Here is an 18403-nt window from a genome sequence, read left to right as displayed (position 1 = left end):
AGACCCCCCCCCCCCCACACACACACACAAAGAGAGTGGGGTGTACACGGAACCCTGAGATGCCACGCCCTGAGGTGCAGGTGTCACGCCCGCCTTCTCCCCAAGGACGAGGGATGAGATGGGAGGCACACACACGGCACGATAAACAACAGCAATGCAGCAAAAAAAAATGCGTTAAAGACCAGTTAGACATTAACCCGCCGTAACTTTCTTCCCCCGTCGTTCGTCTGCTCCGCTGTGCGCCCCCTGCGTATTCGCGCGTCTCGACACAAGCACACACGCACGCAGCAAACGGGGAGAGCAACAGAAACAGCACAGCCTCATCACGATAGAAATGAGTTTTGGAGGAGAGGGCGGGGGAGGGGGGGGTGGTGGCTTGTGCGTGTGCGTGGCGGGATCGAAGTGAGAGGAACGAGGGTGTTAGGATAGCGCCAGCTCGATATGCGTGAGGTGCAGCATGGCAAAGGAACGTGCACCTCCCTCCACTCACGCACTCACTACTCTGCGCGACCTTCTGCGCTCTAACGAACCCAAGATGCCCACTCTTTGAGTGGGTTGCGAGACAGAGACAGACAGAGAGAGAAAGAGGAAGGAAGGCAGAGCCAGTCAGCGGGGTACACACAGAAGCACACCCACGTGCCGTTTCAACTCCCGGCTTCCCTCCCCTGTCGTTCGGTCAAGTCGCCTCACCCGCTCCGTGCGCGTATCAACGGCCGCCTGCCGTAATTCCTTTCCGCTCGCCCGGACGGCGCCGCTTTATAGAGGGACGCACAGGAACTGGATGTTGAGCTCCATGTACGAGCACGGGCTCGGAATGTCGTACGCCTTGAGCGTGTTCGGGTGGATGACGCCGAGGTGCCCGATGCGCACTGCCTGACCAGCGCGGTGAAGAATGATGTCCATAGCGCGGCCAGGAAAGAAGGCGCCGTCCTCGCCCTTCTCCAGTGTGTAGTAGTCGCCCTCGTAGTCGTCTGCTATCGCCGCTTTCGACGGGACGCCAAGCTTAAGTAGGGCAAGCTCGGTGAGGCCGTGAATGCTCTCAAATCCGCTAGAGCTGCCGTTGCAGTGCGCGGCGGCGAGGTGTCTCTGGTTGCGGGCACCGCAGGACGCGTAGTCCGTCTTTAGCTCCAGCACCGGTGGGAAGTTCCGCTCGTTATCCAGCAGGACGACGTCCGCGCACTCGAAGAAGCGCTGCGGCAGAGGCTTCGACTTGTTCGTCGCGAGCGTCTTCAGAATACCGGGGAGCAGCGATGGCCGGCACACCTGGAACTCCATCGTCTGCGGGTTGGCGATGTGCGCCGCAACGTCGTTGTCCACGCGGCCGAGGCTCTCGAACGCATCGGCGCGCGAGCAGAGCGACAGCGTCAGCAGCTCCGTGTAGCCTGCGCAGGCCATCTCAGTGCGCAGCAGCTGCGCCACCTTGCTCAGCGGCGTCTGCGTCACAGGGCCATGGGTCTTGCACTCCACGTAGGTGATGTTGTCGTAGCCATACGCGATGGCGACATCCTCCATCACGTCCGCGACGCCAATGACGTCCGTGCGCATCGGCGGCACCGTCACCGTCACCTCACTCTCCGTTGTCTCCTTGATCGTGTACATCATCATCTTCAGCAGCTGCGCGCACTCAGCACCACTTTTCATTTTGATGCCGATGATCGAGTTGAGGCGTTCGATGTTCATTGTCATCTCCTTCGTCTCCATCGTTGGCGTCACAAGCGACCTTGTCCCGTCCGGCGTCGGCTCCTCATAGTTCACCTGCACCGCCTCCACTGTGAAGGGATCCTCGCAGTAGACCGAGAAGGCACACACGAGCTGGTTCACCAGCACCTGCGCCTTGTAGTGGTCCGGGGCCGTGCACTCAATGAAGATATTCCTGGTGTCCACTGAGATGGCCGAGTAGTGCGAGTTGATGATCGGCGGCAACGAGAGCACGTTCTGGCCGGTACCGTCGTACACAACCGGGTAGGTCGGAAAGGAGGAGATCAGCGGTACATACTTGCCGATGTGGCGGTCCTCGGCGTAGTACTGCGCGAGGCCGTCGCCTGCGCAGTTCAGCTCCCTTGTCTGCCGCAGCGGCACGAACCGGACGGTCTCGCGCGGGCGGCAGGCGAAGATAAAGTCCGTCGTGTTCACCTTGTCTAGGTCGTGGGTGCCAACCGAGGCCAGCGTGCGGCGGCGGGCCAACCCGGCGTGGAGCCTCTCCTGGTAGTCGATGAAGCTGTTGTAACTGCGCTCGTTGAAGTGGATGTTGCGCAGGACAGCGCACACAACGTAGTCGCGCACGTTCTTCACACTTTTCTCCACGGACATGCGGTAGAGCGGGCTGGCGCGGTTGAGGACGCGGTAGTTTGGGAGCGGCATGGTCCCCATGAACACCCTCAGCGCACAGGCCATGCCCTCCGCCGTGAGAAGGTCGTGACGGTTTGCCGGGGTGTCGATTTTGTAGAGCTTCTCCTCCGAAAGGTGCGCCGGGGCCTCCGCCGGAGCCACGTTCGCCTTCGCGCTCTTGCCCTGCTCCCGCATGAACATTTCTTTCTCACTCGTAATGTCATCGAGCTCCAGCCCGAACTGGAAACACAGGTCGCTGAACTCCTCGTCCGTGTAGGACTTACCGATCAGCCGGCAGATGTAGTCCTTCGCCACGGCCAACGTCGGCATCTTCCTGAATCTCTCTGCGTGCGTGTGTGTGTGTGTGTGCGTGTTAGTAATACTTCCGTTCAACAGGAAAAGAGGCAGCTAGAGGAAGGGTCGTGGATGCGAGATGATGAGCTCAAGAGACGCGACGCCGTCAGCAAGGAAGGAGCAGGAAGTGGTGGGTGGGTAGAATAGAAATACCGAAAGGGGAAGCCTTCGATCCAGCAGCAAACAAGCAAGCTGATGTGCGCTTGTATGCACGTTTCTAGGTTGGAGAAACGAGAAGAGAGGAGAGGAGGAGATGGCGGTGCATGTTATCGTCGTTGCCATCACCGCCGTGGTTCGATAGATGCGTTGCACCGAGGCAGCAGCGGCAAGAAGGGAAGAGGTGGGGCAGGGGCACAATACGCAGTTGAACACGGAGGAGAAGGGACGTTAAGGCCGTGGAGGTGTTTGTCGAGGTCGTTGCCCATTGCGACGTGGAAAGAGGTGCGTCATCACGGCAGCACGAGGAACAAAAGGTGGGCGCACCAGGGGGGGGGGGAGGGAGGCGGCACTGGCGACGCGCAGACGAGCACGTCGACCAAGAACAGAGTGGAGCAAATCGCTGAGAAGTTGCGGTGTTCTCGGCACGCTCTTCCTCGCTGTTGAGGAAGTTGAAGCGCCCATCAATGCTTGCGCGCTCACTGCGCAGTTCACGTTCATTTTCGTTTTGTTCAGCAGCGTACTTCGTTTCCGTTCGCGCACAGCCGGTGTGCTGTCTGCCTGCGCACAGGTCGTCGTGAGAAGGGTGGTGGTGGTGCTGGGGGGAGAATCCAACGCACAGAGAAGCGAATTCAACAGGAGAGGTCCGGTGGGTCCACACAACGCAACAGGGGCACTCGCATCTCTGGTCCAACAAAGTGAGGACGTCGAGTCACGCATACTTTCCGCCTCATGGCGCTACTTCTTTTTTTTCTTGAGAGCCAACAGCTCGCGGATGCGGCTCTGCAGCTTGTCTTGATCGTCTTCGCGCTTTGCCACCGCACCGGTCGCTTGCTCGTGGTCCAGCTGCCTGGCGGCGGCGGCGACGCAGCTGTTCTGGTACTCCTTTACTCGCATGAGTGGGTCGTGCCGCTGCTTCTGTGCCAGGTTCAGCTCCTTTCGTAGCTGCGCCGCTTCCGCGCTGGTAACAAAGCCGGTCGCGGGCGCACTCTCACCACCGTCGCCTCCCCTCTTCGTCGCACCTTCGCCATAGCCGCTGCCGTTGTGGGTGCTCGAGGGACTGTTGCTCGTTGCGTCGTCTCGTGGGCGCTTCCTCACGGGCGTCTCTGCCTCCGCGGAGGCGACTGCGCTAGAAGCAGCAGCGGCGGTGTTGTCTCGCGCTTCTGCTTTCACCATCACACACGTCGACCCGTAGGACTCCTCCTTCTTAAACTTGCTGAGGAAGCTGTTTACGGGGAACGACGCGCCAGCGGACGTCTTCAGCTGCACTTCCGGCTTGCTGACTTGTGGCGAGGGCAGTGACGCTACAGACGCATCCTTGGCTGCTTTGGCGTCTGCCTCGTACTCAGCGGCGAAGATGCTGCGCGTCTGTCGGTAGCGTGCCAGCTCGCCGCTGAGCGAGTCCGCCGAGTTTGCCAGCACCAGCTCGTCGTAACGACGCTCTTCCTGGTCGCGCTGCAGTTCCTTCTGCCGCTCTTCTGCCTTCTGCTTGTTGAGCTCGGCTTCTTCCTTGAGCTGCTCGACGCGGCGCAAGTTGCGGTACGTCAAGGGGTGGAAACCCTTGTTCCGGTTGATGTCCTTACTGTGCGCGCGGTACATCTTTGGCGAGGAGCGCTGGAATGGGGCCGGGGTAAAAGGAGATGGAGGTAGCGGTGATCGTGCTGGTATGCCGGTGATGGTTGTCTGTCCGTTTTTTTCTCTTCTTTTTTGGTTAGGGGGGAGGAGGGGGGGGGTATGCGCGCGCGCGCGGATGGGTTGCGTGAGACCGATCGCTCGAAGCTGTCAACGCTTCTGCCTGTGACTGCTGAAGAACGCGAAACGAAAAAGAAAGTGGGTCAGCAAGGCAGCACGCAATACACATATACCCGTATACAGCTCCACAGCAACGCGCGGGGGGGGGGAAACGCTGGGAGAGAGGAGGGGTTCAGGCTCTGCTCTGTGAGCCGCGTATATATATACGTATATATATATATGTGTGTGTGTGAGCTGGCGTGCTTGATGATACTACACACAGAGAGAGAGAGAGAAAGACGAAGAAAGGAAGGAGGGACGTGACAGTAACAGTGACAGTGGCAGGGGAGGAGGAATACCGACGCAACGATTGGTTTCGCCGCGAAAAAGAAAATGGTGAAGCACGCACCCGACTAGCATAAAAGCATTCCAAGCGACCTGGGAAGGGGGCAGGGGCGGTGGTGGTAGTGTGTGGAGAGGGCGCTGCATGCGAAGTCTCCGTCCTCTCCGTGCTCCTCCCTGTCTCTCCCAAGTGCCCATCACCAAACACGTCACCTGTGGAGGCAAACTGAGAGACGTGTGAGTACCGCTGCCTCTGCGTGTTGCAGCCCCTGTGCTTTCTCTCTCTCTTAGCTTTCAGAGACCCTGCTCGCCGAGCACGCCTGCAGCGCCCGATGAGAGAAACAGAGTAGAGAGGAAGCGAGGAAGGAAGGAAAGCCGATCGCGTCGCGCACATGACTTACCCTTGTTGTTCCTGTTTCTGTTAGCCTTAGGGGTTTAACACCTCTGTGAAAGCACAAACACGCACACATAAACACACGCATGCATGCGTGATCACACAACTCCATATCAAGCACGAAAAGGGGACAGGGGGGGGGAAGGAGGAGTTGCAGTGCAAGACGAGAGAGCGCCCCTCTCCCTGCGTGCCGTCGTATCTGCGACAGCCCTCTGCGTTCTCGCACTGTCTCTCATCACCATGCCGACATCTGCGCACACGCGCGAAGCACCATGCTCGGCCTCCCTCCGCCCTTCGAACCCTTTTGCTTTGCCTTCAGTCGTTGCGACAACGCTAGTGTTGCGTGGAGACGTCCACGGGCTCGTAAGGTCCCGCATCTACGTAGGGTACAAAGTCTGACCGGTGCTGCGCCGGGTACTCGACATCCCACAGTGTGAGGCCGTGAACAGGTGCTGGAGACAGGCGCTCGCGCTTGAACTTCTTGCGCGATACCTCGAAGCCGCTCTGAAAGGCGTGCTGGAGCTCTTGATCGTCCCAGAGGCCGTGCCCGCCCGCTTTGAGGACGCTCACCATGTTGCGGATCTGATGGCGCAGGAAGGACTGCCCGACGAACCAGATGAGGACTTCGTCCTCCTGCCGCACCACCTCGATCTTGTCGAGTGTGCGGATGGTCGGGAGGTTTGTGCGGGCCTTGTGGTACTCGTGCGGCTTCGCTTGGTATGTGATGATGCGCTGGCCGTACTCGTTGAAGGTCGGCAAGGCCGCAGCGCGCTCGAGCTGAGAAAGACCGCGCTCGACTGTTACCTTCGGCGCCGCTGGCGCCTCACCGCGCCTCAGGCCGTGGCTAGTTAGCGGCTCATGCTCCGCGCTGTACGCCGAAGACACCACCGGTCCCCCTCGACCGCTTCCGGTAGAAGAGGCCGCAGCGCGCCGCAGTGCGTTCGCCATCTTGCTGTCAGCAAAGAAGCCGTAATCGTGTGTTCCTTCCATGAGACGTGCCATGCGCTGCATGCGCGGCACATCGAGGTAGCGGTCCACGTGCCACTGCAACCCCGCATCAAACAGGGGAGGTGCAATGCGGTTCAGAATGCGGTAGCAGTACACCCGCCGCACCCCGCTGTGCCGGGCATGGAAATCCTGGTTACGGCATGGGTGACAGCTGAGAACGGCGAGCGGCTGCCGACGCTGATGCAGCCACAGCGTGGCGCGCTGCAGGATGGTGCGCGGTTGCAGCTCCACCTCGCTCGGCACGTCTACATGGCACGTTAGGCGGCGCACCGACACGCCCGTTTCTGGAATGACGGCGGCAACGACGCTCACCGTCGGCACGTCCAGCGCGACACCCAGCGCCTCCTCCAGCACGACCTTGGCGAAGTGGCGGGAGCCGGCGCCGTAGTCTGCCGCAGCAGTAGCGGTGTTGCCAACTGGTGCAGCATCCTTGTTGTTTCGCGTCCGTTGCACAGACTTGTACCACCCGTCAAAATCACTGCCTTGATACTGCACATCGACCCGGTAGCGCGTCATGCCTGGCGGAATGACCTGCTGACCAGGAACGTACCTCTCCGGTTCACCGCTCGAGAGAGTGTGGGTCGCCTCGGCAGCTCCCGCTTCGCTGATGGCGGTCAGCGGCGGGTAGTACAGGAAGTTGTCGTCCAGCAACTCCTGCTCCAACACGTCGGCACCTGTGGTGGCCGCCAACGCTGTGGGTGCCATTGCATCTGCCGCGTCCGATAGGGCACTGCCATTTTCGTCTTCGTCGACAGCGTAACTAAGTTGATTGGCGTTCACGGCGCTGCCGTGAGAGAGCACTAGCCGGGGCGCCGCCGTCTCCTCCGTGTATTCCGAGATTTTGCGTGACTGCTGGAGCTGCTCCTGCATCCATCGCGAGTGCCGCGCGCTGTCGGCGAACATGTCAGTGAGCCGCGCCGATGTTGCGCGCCGACGAGCTTCGTCGTCGCGGGCCTTGCCATCGACGATGGAGGCTGCATCTTGGCTTGGGGAGAAGGCGGACGGAGATGATGCTGGTGACGGCGGTGAGCTACGCGGGCTCGTTGCAGCGTCTACATCGTGGTGGCCGCTGGCGAACGATCCAAAGCGCTTCCAGCCTTGAAAGCCGTGGCTGGCAGCACTTCCTGTAGCCGTTGTAGTGCCTGAGGGAGGCACAGGGCCCCCCTCGCCGTCCGCGTGATCCTTTGTATGATCGCTCTCGCCATCTTTACCGTTGGAACAGCCAGTGGTGCTCGTGACGTGGCGCTGAGCTACCCGTAGCGCGGAGGAGATTGATGCCGCCGCCTCCGCTGCCGAAGCGCAAAGGCATCGACGCAGGCGAGGCGCGCTGACGGAGGGCGTGCGCCACACGTGCGCCACCGCAGTCGATGCGTGCATGACGGCCCCCGTGAGCCGAAGGCGTGAATGCCGCCGGCAAATGGTTCTCTTTCTCGCCACGCGTTGTGTGACGTATAAAGGAGACTTGAATGGCGATTCTTAGAGCGGGTGCGAGTGAGGGGCTGCAGTGTGTGCATGTATCTGTGCGTATGCGTGTGCGTGGGTGGGTGTGTGTGTGTGGGGGGGGTTGCACGCCTGGAAGACACCCCCTTCACAAACACGGATAGTTGCAACGGGAGACAGAGAAGAGCAGGAGGGACGAGGGGGCGATGTCCACTGGAGCCACCGTCATCCGTAGGCTGCCGTGAGGAACGAAAGGTGTGCGTGTGTGTCTGTGTGTGTGGCACGATGAGAGATCAGGCAAACGGCACGGAGCGACGCACGTGCGCACACGTACACACACGTCTGTCCCCACACCCTTTTTGTTGTTGTGCTGCTTCTACGGAGGGAGGCATTCAAAAACGTGGAGGCAGTCCGCAGTCAGCGTCGCTCATGACGAAAGTAAATCGCCTCCGCCACACGCCGTCGCCACTTCGCCACACTGGCGGAGTCCCTCCCTTCCGTTTCCTTCCTCAAGTGATGAGGCCGCTGACCATCTTGTCGTCTTTTCAGTGACATCCATGCGGAAAACAAACAAAAAAAGGGGACGGAGAGACTCAGCGTAAAACAAAAAATACCTTTTCGTTTGTGTTTCGTTCAGCATACGCACAGACCAGCAAGAGGACAGCACCCAAACGCAATGGGCCGTCCCTGCTGCCGCTGCCGCCCCCCCCCCCCCACCCCTCCCTAGTGCGCCATGAGACCCCCACGAGTACCGAACAACAAAGCCGTCGGCCCGTCCATCACATACACAAGCAACCCAGCGCACAGCGCACTCCGCAAGAGAGGGGGTGGGTGGGTCGGTTGGAGGCACCGTCAGCCGCAGAAGCAACGACACACACACACACATATATATATATATATATAAACGAAAGGGTAAACTTGTCTAGTCCAAGTGGGAATAACAGCAACGGCAACATGAAACACCACCAAAATGGTACGACGCACATCACCACTCCACGCAGCAAAAGGAAAGGTGACGCTGAACTCCCTCAAGCACCCCGGATCACGCACCATGAAGTAAGTGGCGGTGGTGAGCGGAGAGGAGAGGAAGAGAGAGACGCGGTGCTCAGCTCCAGCGGCGGTGCTTCGCCAACGCCGCATGCCGCATCGCAAGCAGCAACAACGTCCGAGAAGCGACGACAACCACAGGACAGGGCTGCTCTCTGGCAACTCCACACACAAATCGATGTGCTAAGACACCCGACCCTCCTTCTCCCCCCTGGTCCTTGCCCTGCTTTTCTCCCCACCCCCCCACCCTGCCCCACGCTAACCGGTCCTTCTAGCCTCCCTACCCCTCTCTCTCACGCCTAGCCATCTGGAAGGGGCTCTTGCGTTGCAGAAGACCACGGGTCATCACCAATGCCACCACTACAGCAGGAAGAAACGCCTTTTTTTTCGGGGGAGGGGGAGGGGTCCGTTGACTTGTGTTGTTGGAATGCTCTAAGCCCGCACCCGCTCGAGGAGAGGGAGGGCGGGAGATAAGAGGATGCGAGCGATGGCGATGGCGACGACTTCATCTCTTCATCATCCACCCCCCCCTTGCCCCCCGCCCGCCCTCTCGCAAACAAACACATTTAGATGTCAAAAAAAAAAACAGGGCGCACCCACGCGCAGATCCATGCCTTCGGCACCATGGTGACGCATACTCGCCACTTCACATTATGTACCGTGACTCTTCTTGCTTTTTGTTCCCCTTTTCGCTTCACAGTGGAGCGTGTGCGCTATCCAATACTCAAGCGCCGCTTGTCGTAGCACAGCAGCACCGCCACGACGGGCTTGGTGTGCCCAACAAAGCTGACAGACTGCGGGCGCTCCGTCATGAGCCCGTTCCACATGCGCAGGGTGTTGTCGCTGCTCGCCGTGAAAAGGAAATCGCTGCAGTCGCTGAAGACGCCGTCCCAGACCCAGCGGTTGTGCCCGGTGAGCGGCTTGAGGGGCTGGAACTCCATGCGTGGTTGCGGTGACTCGTCGCTTATGCCGTCACCTAGGCCGCGGCTGGCGATGTCGTCGAAGGAGTGGATAAGAGGGCCAGAGGCAGCCGTGTCGGGAGCGGCGGTGTTGTTGGTATCGCCGGCGGCAGCAGCGGCCGTCTTGGTTTCTTCCGGAGAGCTGCTGTCCGTCTTCGAGTCCGTCGTGCCGCCCTGCTGATGCTGCTGCACTCGCACCTCCGAATCGCCGCCGCTACCAGTGCGAGACCCCGTGGTCGGCGCCAGCGCCTGCGTGGACGTAAAACACGGCATAGGTGCGTCGCTGCGCACTTCGGCCTCGTCGACGTTTTTGCTCTCCCCCGCGCCCTCGTCGCCGTTTCGAGTGCCACTCAGGCGCGTGGAGGCAGGCTGCAAAGGTGCGTTCGCTGCTGCCAGTGCAGAAGACTTCGAGCCGGCGTTTGTGTCTGTGCCGGCGGACGCCGCTGAAGACGGGATCCGCAGGGCGGCCGGCACCAAGAACCGACCGACCGAGTAGTCGGCACTGCACGTCACAAGAAGCTCCGCGTTGGGTGAAATGAGCACGCGCAGGATGTACTTGTAATGCGCCTGAATCGTGTCGAACACCTCCATCTCGAGCTGCTCGGCGAGCTTCGTCGCGGCCGATGGCTGCGCCAGCTGCTCGTGTTGCGCGTCTTGCGCGGCGGAGGCATGTCCATCGGGGCAGTTGCTGCGACTTCTGTTCGAATTTTGCTGCTGCTCGACGTGGTCCAGGAGAACGGCGCCCATGCTGTTCAGGTGCGAGGCGGCGCCTCTGGGGGTGCTGCGCGTGTGCGCCAGCTCACCGCCGATGCCATCCCCACTCACATCCGAGGCGCGTTGCGCGTTTGAGCTGAGTTCGTTTACCACCAAAGCCGAGCGGTAGATGGTTTCACGTGGGCCGTGGTAGCTGTTATTGGCCGCTCCGCCCTCGCCGTAGGAGCTGACACTCCCCGTCAGTGTCAGATGCAGCGGCGGCACAGCAGAGGTGCTCTCGGAAGCCGATATTTTCCCGGGGCTCTTATAGGGCGATGGCTGCACAGAGCCGGAGAGGCTCATGGCGTTCGGGTCCTGCTGCCCTGGCAGGGTGACCGGCGGGTCGTTGCTGGTGGCAACGCCGATGATCAGAGGCTGCGTCGCGCTTCGGCTAGAGGCGGTGGTTGCCTTGCTCCCGCGCACCGAGGCGTCGCGGGCGAGTCGGATGAGGTGCACCTTGCCTGCGTTGGCCGCCACGGCTGCCCACCTGCCAAGGGGCTCTATCGCGATGCTGCGGATTGCGCTGTAGTCATTGGCGAAGTTGATGTCCTGCAGCGGCGCGCGACCAAAAGCCTTTGCGCGCTCTTCCTCTGCGGCGGCCACCGCTGCAGCCTTAGCGGTTTTCGCCTCCCCGGCCTTGGTGTCTGCTTCGTCCAGCGCGGTGATTGGACTGCAATCTGAGAATTTGCTTGCCGCGGCTGTTTTGTGGTGCGCGAGGCCCTTCATCTCCAACGCGACACTGGCGACGATGGAGGGGAGGTGCCACATGGACACCTGGCCCATTTGGTTACCTGTCAGCAGATAGCGACGGTCTGGGGACACAGCACTGCAGGTGATGGCGGCTCCCGTTGCAATGTCCTTCAACATCCGCAGTGTTACGGCGGATTGGGTGTCGAAGAAGCGGATGTGCCCGTCTTCGCTCGTTGCGATAAGGAGGAAGGCGGCCTCGCGACACGGCGTGCTGCCCAGAAGCGCAGCTGTGTCCACCATGGCGACGGTGCTGAGCAGCTGATCGTTTAGTATCGTCGACGTTGCGGAGTCCGTCAGCTGACGCGACGAGCCGGATATGGTGCTGCTCTGCTCATCTTTGTTGTAGTTGTGCGCTAGCGGTACTGCCGCTAGACTCGTGAAGTTCATCGAGCTCTGGCTCTCGAACGAGGAGTAGACCGGCGGTGCCTGGTTCGTGCTGCTGCTGCTATTGCTGCAGCCGGTGCCTGCACCACTGCCCGTTCCCGCGCCCCCGCCACTGTGCAGGAAAGTGCTGAGGTCATATAGGCGCAGAGCCCCAAAGCCTGCCACTGCCAGATAGCCCGTGTCAGGCAGCAGAAAGAGGCTGTTGATCTGCGAGTCCTGGAAGATAAAGCTCTTCACGGTGCGACCCGAGGTGGCGTCCCAGAGCCGTATCTGCTTGTCGTAGGACGCGGATACCACCACAACAGAGGCCATCCTTGCCGGTGCGGCGACCCCTTTCGCTGTTCTGGCGTGGCGACTATAGCGTACGCGTTGGTGCTCGAATACGCGTCGGTACACTAGTGAGCCGTCATTCATTGCCATGAAGTGTTCGCCCACGCGATCCCATACATAGAAAGGGAGCGGGGGCGGAAGGGGAGGGGTGGGGGTTGTGTGTTAAACGAGTAGGTGAGCGTGATGGTGCAGAGACCAAGAGCGACAGGGAAACAGGGAGACATGCGCGAGTGAGTAAAGGAAAAGATGCGAAGCTATGCATTTCAAGCAGAGGCCCCGCACCTGCCCATGCATCCCGCGGTGCACGCGAGAGGCAGGGCTGAACACGGTCAGTGAACGCCTCGACGCGGCATCCTCGCCGCTCCAGCCACTCAACCGATGAATGGCGGAAGTGGATGCATAGATGGAGCCGCCACGTGGGTTGCCATGGGCAACCAGATGAACCCCGCGGCAGACGCCGCATTGGCCACCTGTTGCATCAGCGGAGCAGCACACACGTGCCACCCATGGGCCCCTCCCCCTTTGAGCTTCTGCTCTGGAGGCACTTATCTGCTACGCTTGCATGACGCAAGCAAGAGGATAGGTAGGGTGGGTGGGGGCGGTGGCGGGCTTGTTGGCCGCTACAGATGATGCCGGAGTAGTCCCCTCTGTTTGTTTGACAGGCGTTCCTCAAGAGGAAACACGCCGAAAGCGGGAGAAAGTGGGGTGGTGGTGGTGGTGGTGTGGTGTGTGTGTGTGGGGGGGTTGAGCGGAAGCACCGGCGAGGGATGCGGAGGCGGTAGTTAGCGATGACACTTCTGTAGCAGAGTAAGAACGCTGGTGCGACGAGAGTGACAACATCATGTGCAGTTGTGCGCGTGTGAAATGATGAACACGACATGAGAATGTGTGGAGAGTTGATGACACACACACACACACACACACACACACACACACACACACCGAGAAAGAGAGAGGCGCGACAAGAAAGTATACAAGAGGCATGGCGCATGTTGAATCCTCTTGCATTCCGGTCAACGAGGGGCAACAATGTGCGCGCCTGAAGCTAAACAACTGCAGGCGAGGGAAAGGGGAGAGTCTTCACGGGCTGCACAGGTCTTGGAGAGGAAAGAAGGTGCTCCATTCGCTGTGCCAGACGTGCTGCGCTTGCACGTGCACTACCGCTGCCACACACCGAAGACGAGCGCACATTTTCCTCACGACTGCAACGCATGCATCGTCGTTCCGCTGTGCGTCCTGCTTTCTACGTCCCTTTCCACACATGCTTCTTTTTTTTTTTTGGAAGGGGTTTGTCGACGTGAGTGTAGTATGCGCATCTCAGTAGAAGACAACATATGCGTAAAGCTAAGCGAGGACTCCTTCTCAGCGTGTCGATTCGACCATAAACATGTTAGGAAACAGACGCAGACGCAACCACCGTTCACCTGCCTCTGCTGCATTACGGCCATGTGATGGAATCGGGTCCAACCAACACCGTTCGGCGTCGCTCAGTCCAGCGCAAGGCCACGGCAGCACACAGCGCAAGCTCGGCCCGGGATCACGCTCAACACCACCGCAACGCAGCCGGAGCAGAGACAACACAGAAGGTGGATGCGCATATTTGTGGAGCCGTCGACACCATTCGCAGCGCAGTGGTGCGAACGCGATGATGGCCGTAGGTCTCTGCGGCACCGCGCTGCCCCGTACCTATCCGCCGACACCAAGAGCCCGCTGTCCATGCCCGAGGGCAGGCTGCCGGCTGCTTGGCCTCCCCATACAGAGCGGGCACTCGAAATGTGGTGCCACGCTGACGTGGCCCGCATCATCAGGGATTCACAGAAAAGAGAGTAAATACAAAGAGACGGAGTGAAAGAACAATTAGAGAGGGAGGGGAGGGGAGGGGGTAGAGAATGGCACACAGGAATGCACACAGACGCCCATCTGGTGCACGCGGACGCAGACGCCGTGTTCTGCACGCAGGTGCGTGAGTGGGTCTGTGCGCGAGCTCGCTGCGTGTGGGCTGGTAGGCGAGCAGGAGGTGAAGGCCACACGGGAGGCAGCTGAAAGAGAAACAAAAAGAGTCAGACGTCCGCGAAAGATTTGGGGTGGGGGTAGAGCACATGTTAGGCAGAGAGAAAGGGGTGGGAGACGAGGTCAGTGTGGTCGGCATCGTTGCGACAAAGAGAGAGGGGGATTTATTTCACAAGGCCTACACTCAAGACAAGCCGAGATGGAAGAGGGGAAGGGCTGCAGGGAGGGTTGTGGTGGTAGTGCATGTGCATGTGCGAGCCCGCGGGAGGGGTGGCAGGGGTACAAGAATGTATACGTAGAGAGAGAGCGTTCACAAAGTAAAGGGTGATTTGTCAGTGGCACGGTGCCCTAAAATGAAAACGAGCAAAATCAGAAGGTGGTGTGTGTGTGCGTATGTGGGTGGGTGGGTGCTGCCACGAAGAGGGCAGGGCTCGACTCTCCGAGAGAGGTAGGAGATTATCACAGGTCGAGGGAAGACATCGAGCACAAATAAAAAAGTTCTAAGGGAGTACGAGGAGAAGACAGAAGGATGCACGCACGTAATGGCATGCAATGGTCTTCTTCCCGGACGAGGGAGGGGGAGGGGGGCGGGGTTATACACCAGCAGCAACAACGCCCCTTCTCCCCCCAAAAAACCATCGAGCACAGCGTGCAAAACAAATGAAAAAAACATTCAGAATAGAGAGTGGAAGAGAGCAGTGCCATATACAACAAGTGTGTGTGTGTGTGTGTGTGTGACAGCCCAGCAGAGACGAGTGAGCTGTGATGAGACGTGCGGCACGCGTGAAAAGGGAGAAAGAGGGGGGGGGGTGGCCCTGATTTCGCCAATCACCTCCCCACATAAACACACACACACACACACACACACACACACACACACACATTCACATACACAGAGAGCGGGAGCGCATACGTGTCATGGGACTTTGGGAGCCCCTTTTCTGTCTCTCTGTGTAACGTCAATCCGAGGCGGAGGCGTTCGCCGCCTCCTTCGCTGACTTCGGCTTGGTCGCGCTCGCCTTCTCCATCTGTGCTTTAATCAGCTCCGCCTCATCCTTGCGGGCCTGACGACGCAGCAGCTTGCCCGACAAGTTGCGCGGCACTTCACTCACAATGCGCACACCGCCGTGCAGCCGCTTGTGCGGGGGCATGCGCGACATCACGAAGCGGTACAGCTCGTCCGACGCACGGACGGCGTCCTTGGGAGATACGGACGGTTGGAGAGATACAAGCGCACGCGGGTTCTCGAAGCTCACGTCGCGCGGGTCCGGCACGCCAATCACCATGCAGTCCTTCACCCACGGGTGCGTCAGCAAGAGCGCCTCCAGGGAAGCCGGCGACACCTGAAAGCCCTTGTACTTGATCAGCTCCTTCAGCCGGTCCGTGATGACGAGCTCGCCGGCCTCAGCGTCGAACTTGCCGATGTCGCCAGTGCGGTACCAGCCGTCCTGCATGCACATGATCGTGTCCTCATCGCGCAAATAGCCCTTCATCATCTGCGGCCCACGCACCCACACCTCACCCTCCGCGCCGGGCTCTGCGTCGATGCCGGAAGACTTGTCTGTGCCGCTCTGCTGGCTGTCGTCCACCTTCACGATGCGCAGCTCCGTGTCCGCCACAAGCACACCGCAGGCACCTGGCACCTTGTGCCTCAGCCCATTGGGCACCGTCACGGCTGGCGCCATCTCCGTCATGCCGTAGGCCTGCGTGACGGACACGCTGGGCAGCATCTTCTCTATCGCCTCCACCGTCTCGGGGCCGAGCGGGGCTGCCCCGCAGCAGAAGCGCTTGAGCGACGACAGGTTCGTCTGCTTCACCTTGTCCGCGTTCTTGAGCAGTGAGATGAGGATCGGCGGGGCGACGAGGTTGATCGTCGCCTTGTATTTCTCAATCGCGCGCACGTAGTCCTCGACGGTGTACTTGTACATGACGATCTGCATCACGCCGTGGGCGTAGCCGGCGTTGAGACAGGCAGTGAAGCCGTAGATGTGGAAGAATGGCAGGATCATGATGCCCGCATCGTCCGGCGAGAACTCGAAGGCCGCCCCCAGCTGCTCCGAGTTGGCGATGAGTGCTCGATTCGACAGCTTCACACCCTTGGACAAGCCGCCCGTGCCGCTGGAGAAGGGGATGACGACGGTATCGTCGAGGGAGGCGCCCTTCAGCCCATCGTAGCTGCGCGGCACAGGCCAGATGTACCATCTCTTGAAGAATTCCTCCGGGTAGTGGATAGCCACCTTCCTGCCCGTGTCCTTCGCCACAATGGCGACGGCCTCCTCAAGCTGCTTGCGGAAATAACGCATGCCGAGAATGACCTTGGCGTTGGCCTCTGTTATGAAGTATGCGAGAAGCGATGGCTCTGCGATTGCGTTCACCGGGGAGACGAGGGCGCCGAGGCGCAACGCACCGTACACTACAGGGCCGTAAATAATAGTGTTCAGCATGCACAGGCACACCACATCGCCCTTGCGGACCTTGGCGTGATGGTACAGCGCTCGCGCGCACCAGTCCGTGGCCTGAATAACCTTGGAGTATGTTAGCTCCTTGCCGTTTTCCGCCTGCACCGCAGCGATTTTCTTCGGGTCCTTCGCCTTTATACGCTTTATGAGGTACTCGTAGAGGGTTCTCTCCGTGTTCACTCTGTCCATCACCGAGGGATACCGCGACTTATAGATATGTGTTCCTGCATCTGCGGCGATCGACGTGGCTGTGGCTGTAGTGGAGGGGGTCGACGTCGTGGAGGCAAGGCGGACCTGCTGCGTCAGTGCCATGGCTGTCGCGACAGGTCTCAAGAACGGCGTCACGGCATGTGAAGACGACACCGTCAACGCGCGCGGTGCTTCAACGGCGATGCTTCGACCAGCAAGCAGGCTGTTGCCACGGCAAGCAACACCTCTGCCGCAGCGCTGCGCACCGAGGACGCTCGCCCACCGAATCGTATTGCGGAGCATGCTGACAGTGTATGTATGGGTGCAAGAGAATACTAGGCCCAACTTCTTTCCCGTTGCCGTTGTGCTATGATGGCGCGACACCGTGTCTTTATCCGTGAATCGGGGCTGAGACGCAGCGCACGCCAGGACTGAAAAAGGCGAGCCGACAAAGAAAGGGGGGGGGAGGAGGGGAGGAGAAGGAGGGAGGGGGGAGGGAGGGCGGCACGAGAGAGGCCGAGGGAATGACCCGAGGCAACACGCGGACGACAACAACAACAACGAAAACAACAACAAGAAGAAGCGTCTTTGAAGCAGAGGAAAAAATGCAGCGATGAAGAAGAACGATCGCGTCAAACTCGCGTGTCAAGGAGGCACGTTTGATGGAGTTTTTCTCGGTTGGTGGTCGTATGCGTGACTGTATGTAATGCAGAGACTCCGAGAGAGGGAGAGGAGAGATGGGGAGGAGGGAGGGAGGGAGGGGGGAAGGGGGAGGCGGCTGATAAAAGGGCAAGAACAATACAGAACAGAGAAGAAATAGCGAGGGAGCTTCGTAAGCAATAAGCAACGTCGAATTGTGGTAGTGGGAAAAAAAAGAAGGGGGTGCCGTACACACACACACACACACACACACACACACACACACACACACACACAGACACACAGAGCGAGGGAGCAAGGCAGGGAACAACAACGAGACAAAAACGAAGCAGAGTGAAGCGTTCGAAAAGGGGTGGAGCGAAGAAGACGAAGAAACAAAAGGAAAGAATGGATCAAGTCACAGAGCCGCCCGTTTTTCTCTGTTGTTTGTTTGTGTGTGTGTGTGTGTTTTGCGTTCGGAAACGTGCAGGCGAACAAGTCGATGGCAAGCAGAGCGGAGGAGAAGGGGGAGGGGGAGGGGAAAACAAAGAAAGGCAAGGGGAAGGGAGGGACAAGGTCACGTCGCACACACAAGCACACAGCGCAACCGATGTGAGATAACCGATTGGCTGGGTACACGCTCCAACAACAACAAAAAAAGTATGGACTCGAGAGAGAAGGATGACGAGAGTGCGGGCGTGTGGTGCGAAACGTAGAGATGAGAGAGCGTGGCGTCACCGTCCAGTTGAAGTAGGTACCCTCTGCGACTCTGAGCGTGTGCGTGTGTCTGTCGTTCTTTGCTGTGAGTTTGTCTTGTACTAGTGGACAAAGACAGAAGAAAGAGCAGAAGAAGACTTGTCTCGGTTTTTTTATGAGCTTCAGGAACAGGAGAAAGCTAAAAACGGGGAAGGGTCAGTGGCAGAGTGATTTTTTTTTCTGTTATTTGTGCCCGTCTGTACGTTGTCGCCTTACAGGGCGAGCACAGACGACGGGAGACGGGGAGAGATCACTTGATGGGTGCACACGCAAAGAAACTACTCGAAATGCAGTGAGAAGCCACCAAGCGAGGGAGGGAGAGAGGGTGGATGTGTGCGTGTGCGTGAGAAAGGGAACGTTGCAATGCAGCTAAT

General features: G+C 59.5%; 5 protein-coding genes across 5 annotated transcripts; all 5 read right to left on the bottom strand.

Moving 5' to 3' along the window:
• Window positions 1–756: 756 nt before the first annotated feature.
• Window positions 757–2658, bottom strand: LMJF_19_1040 (putative phenylalanyl-tRNA synthetase; the record flags this gene model as incomplete). Its single annotated transcript, XM_001682635.1, has 1 exon — window positions 757–2658. One exon carries the CDS (start codon window positions 2656–2658, stop codon window positions 757–759), a length of 1902 nt encoding a protein of 633 aa, XP_001682687.1.
• Window positions 2659–3576: 918 nt separating this feature from the next.
• Window positions 3577–4437, bottom strand: LMJF_19_1030 (conserved hypothetical protein; the record flags this gene model as incomplete). The annotated part of the gene is made up of 1 exon (XM_001682634.1): window positions 3577–4437. One exon carries the CDS (start codon window positions 4435–4437, stop codon window positions 3577–3579), a length of 861 nt encoding a protein of 286 aa, XP_001682686.1.
• Window positions 4438–5638: 1201 nt separating this feature from the next.
• LMJF_19_1020 (tRNA pseudouridine synthase A-like protein) lies at window positions 5639–7216 on the bottom strand (the record flags this gene model as incomplete). The annotated part of the gene is made up of 1 exon (XM_001682633.1): window positions 5639–7216. The coding sequence occupies one exon, from the start codon at window positions 7214–7216 to the stop codon at window positions 5639–5641; it is 1578 nt and encodes a 525-aa protein (XP_001682685.1).
• A 2297-nt stretch (window positions 7217–9513) lies between these two features.
• Window positions 9514–11958, bottom strand: LMJF_19_1010 (conserved hypothetical protein; the record flags this gene model as incomplete). The annotated part of the gene is made up of 1 exon (XM_001682632.1): window positions 9514–11958. One exon carries the CDS (start codon window positions 11956–11958, stop codon window positions 9514–9516), a length of 2445 nt encoding a protein of 814 aa, XP_001682684.1.
• Window positions 11959–14945: 2987 nt separating this feature from the next.
• LMJF_19_1005 (4-coumarate:coa ligase-like protein) lies at window positions 14946–16757 on the bottom strand (the record flags this gene model as incomplete). The annotated part of the gene is made up of 1 exon (XM_001682631.1): window positions 14946–16757. The coding sequence occupies one exon, from the start codon at window positions 16755–16757 to the stop codon at window positions 14946–14948; it is 1812 nt and encodes a 603-aa protein (XP_001682683.1).
• Between the last annotated feature and the right edge of the window lie 1646 nt (window positions 16758–18403).

This window comes from Leishmania major, chromosome 19, assembly GCF_000002725.2.
Source record: "Leishmania major strain Friedlin complete genome, chromosome 19".
NCBI lineage: Eukaryota > Euglenozoa > Kinetoplastea > Trypanosomatida > Trypanosomatidae > Leishmania > Leishmania major.
Note: the sequence above shows the minus strand (reverse complement) of the source record. Positions and strands in the feature narration are given on the sequence as shown.